The sequence below is a fragment of the Carassius auratus genome, chromosome 46, assembly GCF_003368295.1.
Source record: "Carassius auratus strain Wakin chromosome 46, ASM336829v1, whole genome shotgun sequence".
In the NCBI taxonomy this organism is placed as follows: domain Eukaryota; kingdom Metazoa; phylum Chordata; class Actinopteri; order Cypriniformes; family Cyprinidae; genus Carassius; species Carassius auratus.
The window spans coordinates 11,657,344-11,669,393 of record NC_039288.1 but is presented as its reverse complement, the minus strand read 5'-3'; the positions used below and the strand labels follow the sequence as shown (position 1 = coordinate 11,669,393).

Below are 12,050 nucleotides of genomic sequence, written 5' to 3'. Positions count from 1 at the left end.
TTGGTTGTTCCATCTCACTTGAATTTTTTTATTAGCAGTTGTGATTGTGACCGTGCCCTGGAGACAAGACCTAATTAAAGAATTTTAATGAAGTGTCCAAAAAAAGAAACCCTATGACCTACAGAAAGTTATGAAGGCCAAGCTTTGCTTTTTTTCTTCTTCAGTAAATCAGGAACCCTTCTTTTTGAGTATATATGCCTTGTGACCTTTATGTATGCATCAACATCATCACAACAGTTCAAACTAAATATGTAAAATGGGTTCATTATTGCTCAGGTTCTTTTCTCAAGTAATTGCTTGTGTTTCCTTTTCTGTTGGCATGGCAGTCTTCCCCAGCTATCCTAGGGCACTGTATAGCAACTGTTGACAAAGGAATATTTGGGGGAAAGCATGTAGACCACAACCTGGAGGCCAGATATGTATTATTTAAAGGTAAAATGTGTAATTTCTTTGCTGCTATAACAAACAACAAACGACTCTCCAGTCTGATTGAGCAGCTATATCATTTTCCTAAGGCTCTAGTGTTGCGAGTCACATTTACATTTTAGTAGATTACAAATCTGGTATTTCCCATACAATATGGGTGGTTCCAGCCAGAATAAGCTCCAAACTGGACCAGACTAGTTTGTCAATAGTCAAAAGAGTGACTAATAGGACATGATAACATTTGTTGATTCAATGTGAATGATGAAAGATGGGAGGAATAAAATTGTTATGATGTAGAAATTACAGTGATCTCTGTTAAACCTGCAGTCAGTCCTACAGATTATTTTACATTTATATAACCTAGTTTTGAAATATATCAAATGCCAGGTTTTGTTAATGAGGATACAGTCAGTCTTTAGCTAATTTTTATTTTCAGGGCCTTTGCTCATTTGCTTTTAGATGATTGTGTTGGTCTTAAGATTCTCACAAACAAGTGCAGATAAGCTTGACAGCATCAAACTATTACTCCAGGACTGTGTTTCCATTTTGGGAGCCTGACAGACACTGCAACGGAGGAGCTAAAAATAAAGCGAATTGCATAATCGTTGCTGGGCGTCAGTATTTATTTACTGATATATATTTAAGGGAGCTTGTAGGAGGAGATGTGGATTTTATGTCAGCTGAATCAGAGATACAAAAGTAAAAGTTTTCCAGATTTATATATATATATTCCCCCCAAAATAAATATATTCACTCTCGGGCCCTTGGATGTAGATGAGTTCCTAACAGATTTTGGAGAGATTTTGCATTACATCATTTGCTCAACAATGGATCTTCTGCAGTGAATGGGTGCCGTGAAAATGAGAGTCCAAGCAGCTGATATAAACATCAAAGTATTAAACAAAAATCCAAGTGACTCCAGTGAAGTGAGAAGTTGATGGTTTGTGTTAAATTAATCTATTTTTTATCTCATAAAATTCAAAGTCCTCTATTAGTATTATTCCTTTCTCCAGTGAAAAAGTGGCCTTGTCTGAATCAGGAGAGAAATATGCACAGATCAAGCACTGTTTACAAAACGAAGCAGTCCAAAACAGTTCTAAACAAATATGTCAGCAGATGTGAAAGGACTGGACAAATTGTTATTATGCATTAAGCACTTGAATTTTTGCTAGAACTATTAATTTAAAGTCTGATTTCTGATTATATTTGGAAAACACTGGTTGTGTATTTTGACACCACTCACTTATGTAATATGACATGGAATGGAAACATCAACTGAATAAAATCAAGAGTTCACCATATGTTCCATAAAAACTGCAAGTCTGTCCAAACTGAAATCTTTTTCACTTGAGTAATACTGTTGAGTGGCTTTACAGTGACTTTTTAAATTTATTTTATTAATAGTATAGGGTTTACTCTTCATCTGCAAGTTTCTGCAAAGTTAATTGTGCATTTTTAAATGTGAAATCACTCATTAGAATTGATGGAAATGGATTCTTTTTTTATAACCATCACTGGGCTACAGAAACTGTGGTCGATGAAGGCCCATTTTAGCCCATTAACAGTCTGTCCCAAGAATAATTCTGCTGCTATAGATTGAACCTTACCATTATAAGTGGCTGACTCACTCTTAAAGTGCCAGCCCCAATATCAGCATAAAATGGCACTTTCGAAATATGGAAAATAAATAACATAAAGATATGCTCTATAATCACTTTGCATATCAATTTCTCTTTTTCTGTTAAGGTGCTGCAAGGTAAACCTCATCTAACAGGCAATCTGTGCAAAAAGTATTTTTGTGCACAGAACAGCACTGATGTCCTATATTTAATCTTTATTAATCTCTGTCAGTTGATCCTTCACCACATCTGTGCAATGTAATTATTTAGAACATTTGAGTAGGAACAACCAAAAAAGTATGTTTCTTAGTACCGTCTTATTTTAACTACTGAAATGACAGAAGAAACTTGAAAAGTCAGCATTTGGGAGTGCTGATGATTAAACATTTACAGGACATACGCCACTGCCTTCTGCTGTGGAAATGAGGCCATGTTGAGTTATGACACCCCACTGGCTCTCCGTGGGATCTGGGTCAGATATAGAGTCAGAACTGCCCCTGGGATTTTGATTTCTGCTTCTCTCTCTATACCATGTGCCCTCACCTAATAAGAAACTAAAATGAGGATCATGTTTTACAATCAGCAGGGTTAAAGCATCATTAGGCTATAATAACATAATCTGCAGCTTTGTAAAATAAAATATATACATAGCCAGTAACCTCAGTGAACACTGAATGACAGTGTTATACAATGTATCTAATGTGAGAAATAACAGGCCCAGATAGATGGGATTCATATAACTGAAGTCTGTGGTATAATAACTGACCACATCTTGTAGACTTCTATCTTATGAAAAAAAGTCTCAATCTAAACATAGCATTAAACACCAAGCCGGGGTTATTAAATATCACAAGAGGTGAAGATAAATAATAATTCATAGTTTAAATTATATAACGCATATCTATGACTCATGGACATTTTACTGAAGCAGTAGATCAATTCACTTATTTTTGTACTTTAGTGTTTAAGGCAACCGTTTTTCACTCGTTTTTATAGAGCCATAGACATTAAGGTTTCAAACAGTATGTTTTTCTGAATTATTTCTTTAATAGAAAACAAAACATTATTTTTTTCCAATTCATGAGTGAAATTCTCGCGATATTTCCGCTACCTGAATAATCTTTTAGAAATATTGCCATCTGCTGGTGAAAGAAAATGTTCCAGTCGGTCTTGCACCACATCTGTTATCTTAACTTATTTTACATATCTTTAAGATTTATATTGTTTCGGCAGAAGAAACGTTAAATAATAATAATAATAATAATCGAGTGTGACGGAATGAGGTATGTTATCTTTGAACAGCTCTCTCTTCAATCCTGCTCCCAGACACAATAATCATCCACGGCGCGCCCAGTGAACCAAAGGCATAATCAATCAATAACCAATCAATAATTACACGGCTATTGCCCTTTGTTATTACCATTGCTGTAAAGAGAATTTCTCTCTAAACGAGTAAGATCTCCAACACTCAAAATAAATATTGGGCTACATCCAGTTAGCAATTATTTTATACAAGCTATTACGATTAGAGATCTGTTTATATATTGTATTTTCAGTTCTATCGCTCCTCCTCACCCTACCCTTCTCTGTTATGGTCAGCAATACTGGTTATAAGTGTATTTAGGCCTAATGCATTTATATTGAAGTGAACAACAATCTCTCAAACAGTACAGAATTAGAGCAGGATACATTAAATTAGTTTTTCAGATGGTGGTCTTGTTTTCATAATCTTGATATTGAATTGATGGAAACAACTAAAACTATACTGTCTTAAATAGCAAGAATGATTCCACCTATCAAGAACGGTAAGACATTTTGGCCAGAACTAGCTGTAGAAGTAAGAGTTGACTAAGAGGAAGTAAGAACTTTTGTGGTTTTCTGTTTGAACAATAACCCATGAACATCCTCACTGTGATAGACTCACATGCTGTAGCCTACTGTATGAATGTACATGGGCTAATTAGCCTTTACAATTCAAAACATGTTTTTTTTTTTTTTTGTCAAAACAAATCTAGTTTTATAAGACTGAAACCTATAAACAGGCATAAGAAGTTTATATTTAAAGACATTTATTGTAATGGGGTGGATGCCAATTTTTGTTGCTTTACAGTATTTGTTTTGGCTCTCAGGTTCATGATGGCCTCCATAAACCAAGATTTCGCAAAAAGATTTGGAATAAAACTTGTAAAGAATTTCAAACGAAATGACTCCAGGTATTCTGTACTTTCCATGACGGACCAGAAAATGATGTAAGGCTATAGGTTAAACATTAGATGGCAGTATTGGGTTGATTTAGTAATCATTTTGGTCACTCACCCATTCTCACCATGTCACTGTTTAACGGTACAGTAACAGTATAGTTTATATTGCCCATTGTAGCACTACCTTTAAAAGTGCTGCTTTTAAAAATTGATGGCTCGCTAATATCTTACTTGTGTCCTATCTCATATCATAAATTGTGTTTAGGATTCTGAAATGCTGGCAGCCCTTCCAGACTACTTTTTAAAAGGTACCCAGCTTTTTTGAAAGATCTTTAATTACTGAACAACATTGCAACATCATTGATCAGTAAGACCAGCACCAAACCAGAAGCAAATCATGTATATATGTAATAAGCAATAATATAATATAATATAATATAATATAATATAATATAATATAATATAATATAATATAATATAATATAATATAATTTATATATACAAATTACAGACAGACAGACAGACACACACACACACACACACACACACACATATATATATATATATATATATATATATATATATATATATATATATATATATATATATATATATATACACACAATTTAGATTATATTAATATAATTTTGAATATCTATACATTGATAATAATACATATAGAGGCTACTAATTCTTTGCTTTATTTGAATATTATGTTTTTATTATTTTATTTTTGATAATATAAGTTGTAATTTCTCGATGAATGCTAAAATAATAGATTAAAATAAAATTGCTCTATGCTAGACCAGCACTTAACCAACAATAGCAAACATATTTAAGCATCTGTCTCAAAGCTAGGTAAAATTGATAGAAAATATAGATGTAAATAGTATAGAAAAAAAGCTTATTATGCAGTATTATATATTTGTGCAATTTATGTCTAAGATCTATCTATCTAACTATCTATATAAAATACTAATCCTTTGCTAATAATTTTGTGTATTTTTTTTATTTATTTTTTTAGGCATTTAGTTAACAGTATAAGTTTTTCTTTTTGGATCAATGCTTCAAATAATAGGTTAAAATAAAAGGTTACTCTATGCTTTCAATACTGAAGGCTCAGCCTAAAATTAGTCTTCCTATATAATGAATGAATGTGACTGTCTAGTTCCGACTTTGTCCTTTTCCAATCATAGACCATCATACATGCACATCCACACACACCCCTGTCCTTTTGTCACCAGGAAACCTGAGCTGCTGCTATTTGTGGTGCTGGCAGGATGCCGTAGCCATTACGGGCTGTCTGTGCAGCGGGCTCTCGTAGAGAACTATGGCTAGATGAGCCGCCACTGCACCACAGTGTGGACCGCTGCCAAAATGAACTCAGCAGCCTCTTTGGTTTGCCCTTTGGGTCAGCTTACACAGCAGTGCACCATTCTGCTGAAATCCCTGAATTAATGCAGAGAGGGAAGAAGAGGGGGAGGAATGACTCAAGCGAAAAAGGAGGTACACAAAATGGTGCTCACTTTTATTTGCTGTGTCAGAGTGGGGCAGACCAACACAAGGGGGTTTTACAAATGGGGATGAAATGTGAGAATGTTTGGGGGGGAGGGGTGACAGTCCTGTCCATGTGTTCACGTTCATTCATTTGGTGGTCTTCAAACAAACTTGGGTCCAATAGTGCACCCCTTTTTTTTAGGTTCGGGGTATTTCAGTCTCTGGGTTATATCAGCTCTTCACTTTTTGACCTTGCCCTGGGCGGCCACAGCCTCCATGGCTTTGCGCACTGTTTCCTCGTCTCCCAGGAACTGCATGGGTTTGATGGGCTTCAGGTCTTTGTCCAGCTCATAGACGATGGGAATGCCTGTGGGCAGGTTCAGCTCCATGATGGCTGCATCTGACATGCCTGTAAACACAGGTGAACATCTTGTCACATACGCTGAGGTTTCAAAGCCTTGACCTTTCCTTGACCCCTGTGACCTTTACTTCATACAGTGCATCACTCTCTAGGGGGAATGCAGAACCTTTTTGCTAAAAGGTTGTGCCTGTAACAGGAACCTCCTCATCTCTTCTGTGTATGAATGAGGGCTATAAATAGTCTCTGTATCATCTGAGATCATTGAAGCATGGTGGTCAGACACGTTCTGTGTGTCTGAATGCTATACTGTATGGATCTGTTCCTGTCTTGAACCTTGACATGCTCAGATAACTTAAAGTTCTATTATATAACCTTACTCGCCTGCATGAGTCCCCTAAATAGTCTTTAAACGAAATGCTTGGTGGGATGATACTCACTCTCTAAGTGCTTGACGATACCACGGAGGCTGTTGCCATGGGCTGCTATTATGACGTTTTTGCCGGCCTTGATCTCGGGTACAATAACCTCATTCCAGAAAGGCAGGGCACGAGCGATGGTGTCCTTCAAGCTCTCGCAGGTGGGAAGCTCACCCTCTTTCAGACCCTTATATCGTCTTGACTGGTAAAAGAGGAATAGAACATGATCAAACTTGCATTCATGCCACCATCAGTGTTGTGACGTAAAAGTAAAGTGCATGAATGAATTATGACAGAATTAAAGGTATGAATAGTTTTATATAGAAATAGTTTAACATTTATATATATAAATAAAAATTTATATATAAAACATTTTAATGATTTCTTTTTATTATACATTAATTATATTATAATATTCAGTATATCTTATTATATTATGATTATAAAATATATAATTATATTATAAAAAATTGATAATATATATTTATATTTATATCCATCTTAATTGATATTATCTTAATATTTATCTGTAACATCTCTCTCTTACCTCACTGATGATCTTGTGGTATGGATGGTCCTTATCCATGGGAGGAGGGGGGATATCGAATGATCTGCGCCAGATCTTGACCTGCTCCTCTCCGTGCTTGGCTGCCGTCTCTGCCTTGTTCAGACCAGTCAGACCACCGTAGTGACGTTCATTCAGACGCCAGGTGCGCACTACAGGCAGCCACATCTGGTCTGTGACCTCCATGATGGTCCACAGAGTCTTGATAGCGCGCTTCAGAACGGAGGTGTAGCACACATCAAACTTCATGCCTGCTTCTTTGATGGCTTGAGCACCACGCTTTGCTTCCTCCAGACCCTTTTCACTGAGGTCTGCATCAAACCAGCCACAGAAACGGTTCTCCTGGTTCCAGGAGCTCTCGCCATGACGTACAATCACTAGACGATGAGCAGCAGCCATTCTGAAAGAATTTGGGTTTCACTACAGTACTTTCCGGACTAAACCCACCAAACACAGCCCTCTTTGCTGTTGTGCACACACTCTGTGACAGACAGTGAGCCCTGCGTGCCTGTGCCATGCTCTTTTTATAGCATTCTGGTATGTGGCCTGTCATATATGTCATATCTATTCAGCTTTGAACCAATCAATGAGTTCCACTTTCAGAATGACAGCTGAACTTACCCATTGACTCTCATGTGTAAGGAGGTGGACCGGATATCTATCTACAGCTCGAAGGGCAGAGGTCATGAACAGATTCAAAATAGCAACATGACTTTTAAACTGAGAAGTGTGGAATAAAAGTGGAAAGATCAGAGTAAGCCTTTAATCTCAGAGGCTAGAAGAGGCCATCAGTAAACACTGTAGCTCAAATGTAGAGAGAGAGAATGTACAGGCAACATAATGTAGAGTACATCAGGAGTTTCCAGGCTGAGGATTTAAGTATCCTGTTAATCTTTTAATAGCTAGCGATAATGAACTTCTTAATGTTATAAAGTATTATGTACGTATATAATGTTTTATTAAAGAAATTAACATATGTGTTAATGTAGTATTTATATGTGTATCTGTGTACAATAAAATATACCATGACCTTATTTTAAAAATCCTTTAGTTTATTTAACCTATGTGTTAATGCTATTTAAACACTATTTAAATCCCAATTTAGACACACACATACACACACACATAAATAAATAAAAAAATAAATAAATTCAGTCTGCATAAGGAAAAACATTCACTTTTCGTCATATTGTATGCACTACCTCTCATATCCAGCAGAGGCGATGGTGTGTTTCCACAGGTAAAGCACTGAAAATAGAGCTGTAACCATTTCTCTCTTCTTTTCCAACCCCACCCCCACCTCCTCCCCTCTTCCTCTCTTCCTCCAGCTTTCATCTTTGTATCTGCAGTGGAAGCTGCGTGTGGTATGTATATGTTTGAGCCATTTACATACCATAAATAGGTTCATAATTAAATAATATGTAAAAATAAGACGACAAGGCACAAAAGCAAAGCATGATTTGCTTATTTTTTTACTTCTTATGCAAATAATGCCCTTCACAGAGTGCATGAACGTATCAATTTAGGATTTTGTTTTATGATATTTTTAGAGTAAAAAATCTTATAATTTCTTTAAAAAAGTATATTAAACTCCTTGAAATGCACATTCAACTGCACATAGCGCTCTCTCTCTCTCTCTCTCTCTCGGTCTCTCTCTCTCCCTCTCCCTCTGCTATTGATACTGCATTGTCAGAGTTTAGAAAATCACTTGCGTCAGAGCTCCTTTCTGGCTATATAAGCTGCACTGACTGCAGTAGGAGCAGCAGATCAGTGTTTGAAGGCTGATCGAGCTGACTGTGGTACTGAGGCACAGAGCAGCTTGTCCTCGGAGCCATGAGTGCCGTCGGGTTTGACCCCTACTACTCGTCCTCTTACAGACGCTGGTATGCGGAGAGCAGCCCCCGGGTTTCTCAGCGTGGTCGTTCTCACACCACGTTCTCTGCCCAACCCCCTTCTCTCTCCTCAAGCCGTCTCCACTATGCTTCCCCCGGTCGGAGATCTGTCGGTCTGCTGTTAAGCAGCCCTGGCCGCTCAGTGGACATGGACATCAGCCATGCCGCCCAGGTAAGCTCCGAGGTCCGGGCAGTGCGAACTCAGGAGAGGGCCCAGCTGCAAGATCTCAATGACCGATTTGCAGGTTACATTGAGCGCGTCCATGAACTAGAACAGCAAAACCGTGCCCTGGAGGCTGAGCTGCTCCTGCTGAGGCAGAGGCATGTGGAGCCTTCCCGCCTGAGGGGCCTTTACGAGCAGGAGATCCGCGCTCTGAAAGCGGCCGTCGATGAGGCACGCATGGAGAGGCAGGCTGCACTGAGCCACCGAGAGAGTATGGAAAATGCCTTGCGGAGCCTGCAGGCCAGCTACGAGGAAGAGGTGGTTGCCCGCGAGGACACCGAAGGCAGGCTTCTGGAGGCCCGCAAGGAGGCCGACGACGGCGCTCTGGCTCAGGTGGAGCTGGAGAAAAAGGTTGATACGTTGCTAAATGAGTTGGCCTTCCTGAAGAAGGTCCATGAGGGTGAAATCTCAGAGTTGCAGGCCCAGATTCAATATGGAGCCCAGATCGCCATTGAGGCAGAGACTGCCAAGCCTGATCTGTCCAGTGCCCTACGTGACATCCGAGCCCAGTATGAGAAGCTGGCAGCCAAGAACATCCAGTCAGCTGAAGAATGGTTCCGTGGGAAGATGGGCCACCTGACAGAGAGTGTGGCACACCACACTGATGCAGTGAGGAACTCCAAGGATGAGGCGGGAGAGTATCGGCGCCAACTTCAGGCATGTGTCCTTGAGATTGATGCCTGCAAGGGGCTGAATGAGTCTCTGGAGAAGCAGCTGAGGGAGATGGAGGACAAGCAGAGTGCAGAGATTGCTGCCATGCAGGTTAGTTTTATTAACCACAATTTTGGGTAATTAGAGTTTTCAAATCATTATTTTGACACCCATCCTTCCCCATAGGATGCAATCGGTGACCTTGAGGATGAACTTCGAGCCACTAAGAGTGAAATGGCGAGATACCTTAAAGAGTACCAGGATCTTCTCAATGTCAAGATGGCCCTTGATATTGAGATAGCTGCTTACAGGTTAGAACCACTAATATAAGGTCAGAGTTTTGGACTCTGCTTCAGATTCATCACATGATCTTTTCTGGTTTTTGCAGGAAGTTGCTTGAGGGGGAGGAGTCTCGCTTCAATGTGGGTGTGGGAGGTTTGGTCGGTGCCTACTCTGTTGGTCCCGTCTATTCCCGACCCATGTTCTCACTATCATCCCTGAGCTCTGGTGCCCCCTACCTGTTTGGATCCCGCCTGGTTAGTGCATCCCTCTCAGCCGATGAGGCCATCACATCCAGTCAAGCTCAAGAAGCTGCTGCCAGTCCTACTAAGGAAGTAGAAGAAGAGGAGAAAGTGGAGGAGGAGGAAGTAAAGGAAGAGGAAGTGGAAGAGAAGGAGGAAGAAGAAGAAGAAACAAAGGAGGAAGAGGAAGGTAAGATTCAGATGCTGTTGTCATAATTAAGAATAATAATATTATATGATTCTAAACACTGACAAGAAGTGCATAACTAAATTACTGTTTTAAACAGGTGCTGAACAGGAAGAGGAAGCTGGAGCAGAGGAAGAGGAAGCTGCAGCAGAGGAAGAGGAAGCTGCAGCAGAGGAAGAAGAAAAAGGAGACAAGGAAGAGGAGACTGAAGAAAAAGATGATGTTAAAGGGGAAGAAGAGGAAGGAGATGAAAAAGAGGGAGATGGTAAAGAGGGTGAGCAGAAAGAGGGAGAGGAGGAAGAGGGAGAGAAAGGTGAGGAGGAGGAAGTGGCTGCAGAGGAGGATACTGAGACAGAGAAAAGTGAGGAGAAAGCTGACACAAGTGCTGATAAGCCCAAAGAGGATACAGAGACAGACAAGGACGACACTAAAACAGAAAAAGACAAGGTAGAGAAGGAAACCGAGAAGGCAAAAGTTGAGCCTAAGGCTGAAAAAGCCAAAGAGGAAGTCAAAACTGAACCAGCCAAAGAGAAAGCCAAGGAGAAAAGTGAACCTGTACCTGAACCAGAGTCAAAGGATAAAGGGAAGGAAGAGCCAGAGAAACCCAAAGCTAAAGAAAAGGCAGAGCCAGAAAAACCGAAGGGAAAAGATGAAGGTGAGAAAGGCAAGAGTGAGAAAAAGGAAAGTGTAAAGCAGGAAAAGGGAAAGGAGGAGGCTGAGAAACCCAAGGGGAAGAAGTAATGAGTATGATCTTTAAAAGCACAAATATCAGTAGCCTGACCTGCTTCTCTAGTTCTCCTTAAGTCTATATCTATTAACATGCCTTGATCAATGGTGCTCAGAGCAAACTGCAATACAATGTTTGAAACCACAGTCAACTTTATCAGCATTTAAAACATAATGATTGTCTGATGTCGCTGTTGATGATCTACATATCTGAGTGAATGTATGCTTGTGAAGTAGATTATATTTTTGAATGAATCATCGGTCTTGCAATTGTAAAAAAAGTGAATATTTGCTGCCAGTGCAATAAAAACATGCTTCTTGATGATCAAAAAAATTTGGTGGGGTTTTTTTTAATATTATTTGTGGGTGAAATAATTTGTGATAGTTTCCCTACTCAAAAGGTTCTTTAATGGATGTCTTTAGACATTTGAAGCAAATTTGAATCTTAAATAAGAAAGTTATAAATCTGCAATATTTTTAAGTGTAATTTTTTTTTTTTTTTTTTAAATGCAGAATGCCAGTGAAACATTTATTTAAAACTTTACTCATCGAGTGACCTTTACTTTATCTGTTGCTGTATACACCTTTTAAAAGTTTTAAAAAGTACCTCTAAAAGGTACAACTTAATTTATACAGAACCATTTAATACTATTCTTTTCAGAAAACATATGTGCAAATACACATGCACATACATCGGAAGTTAAAACTGAGAGGATATAAAAGTACACAGAAACCAAAGTGTAACCTGGGTCATGTTGCTGAACA

The 12,050-nt window shown here is 38.9% G+C and overlaps 2 protein-coding genes across 2 annotated transcripts; one reads left to right on the top strand and one right to left on the bottom strand.

Moving 5' to 3' along the window:
- Positions 1–5,753: 5,753 nt before the first annotated feature.
- LOC113064188 (phosphoglycerate mutase 2) lies at positions 5,754–7,602 on the bottom strand. Its single transcript, XM_026234815.1, has 3 exons — positions 7,068–7,602; positions 6,542–6,722; positions 5,754–6,152 (listed from the first exon to the last, which is right to left on the bottom strand). Exons 1-3 carry the CDS (start codon positions 7,482–7,484, stop codon positions 5,983–5,985), a joined length of 768 nt encoding a protein of 255 aa, XP_026090600.1. The 5' UTR covers positions 7,485–7,602; the 3' UTR covers positions 5,754–5,982.
- Positions 7,603–8,812: 1,210 nt separating this feature from the next.
- Positions 8,813–11,614, top strand: LOC113064187 (neurofilament light polypeptide-like). The gene is made up of 4 exons (XM_026234814.1): positions 8,813–9,962; positions 10,038–10,162; positions 10,240–10,562; positions 10,660–11,614. Exons 1-4 carry the CDS (start codon positions 8,919–8,921, stop codon positions 11,298–11,300), a joined length of 2,133 nt encoding a protein of 710 aa, XP_026090599.1. The 5' UTR covers positions 8,813–8,918; the 3' UTR covers positions 11,301–11,614.
- Positions 11,615–12,050: the final 436 nt, after the last annotated feature.

What these genes read in the sequence shown, in the direction of transcription:
- LOC113064188 (XM_026234815.1), bottom strand. Translation starts at nt 7,484, where the DNA reads ATGGCTGCTGCTCATCGTCTAGTGATTGTACGTCATGGCGAGAGCTCC. An exon ending in ACCACAAGATCATCAGTGAG is followed by an intron (nt 6,723 to 7,067) that starts GTAAGAGAGAGA and finishes CTCTTTTACCAG; the next exon opens with TCAAGACGATATAAGGGTCT. An exon ending in TATCGTCAAGCACTTAGAGA is followed by an intron (nt 6,153 to 6,541) that starts GTGAGTATCATC and finishes CTGTGTTTACAG; the next exon opens with GCATGTCAGATGCAGCCATC.
- LOC113064187 (XM_026234814.1), top strand. Translation starts at nt 8,919, where the DNA reads ATGAGTGCCGTCGGGTTTGACCCCTACTACTCGTCCTCTTACAGACGC. An exon ending in CAGAGATTGCTGCCATGCAG is followed by an intron (nt 9,963 to 10,037) that starts GTTAGTTTTATT and finishes CCTTCCCCATAG; the next exon opens with GATGCAATCGGTGACCTTGA. An exon ending in AACAAAGGAGGAAGAGGAAG is followed by an intron (nt 10,563 to 10,659) that starts GTAAGATTCAGA and finishes TGTTTTAAACAG; the next exon opens with GTGCTGAACAGGAAGAGGAA.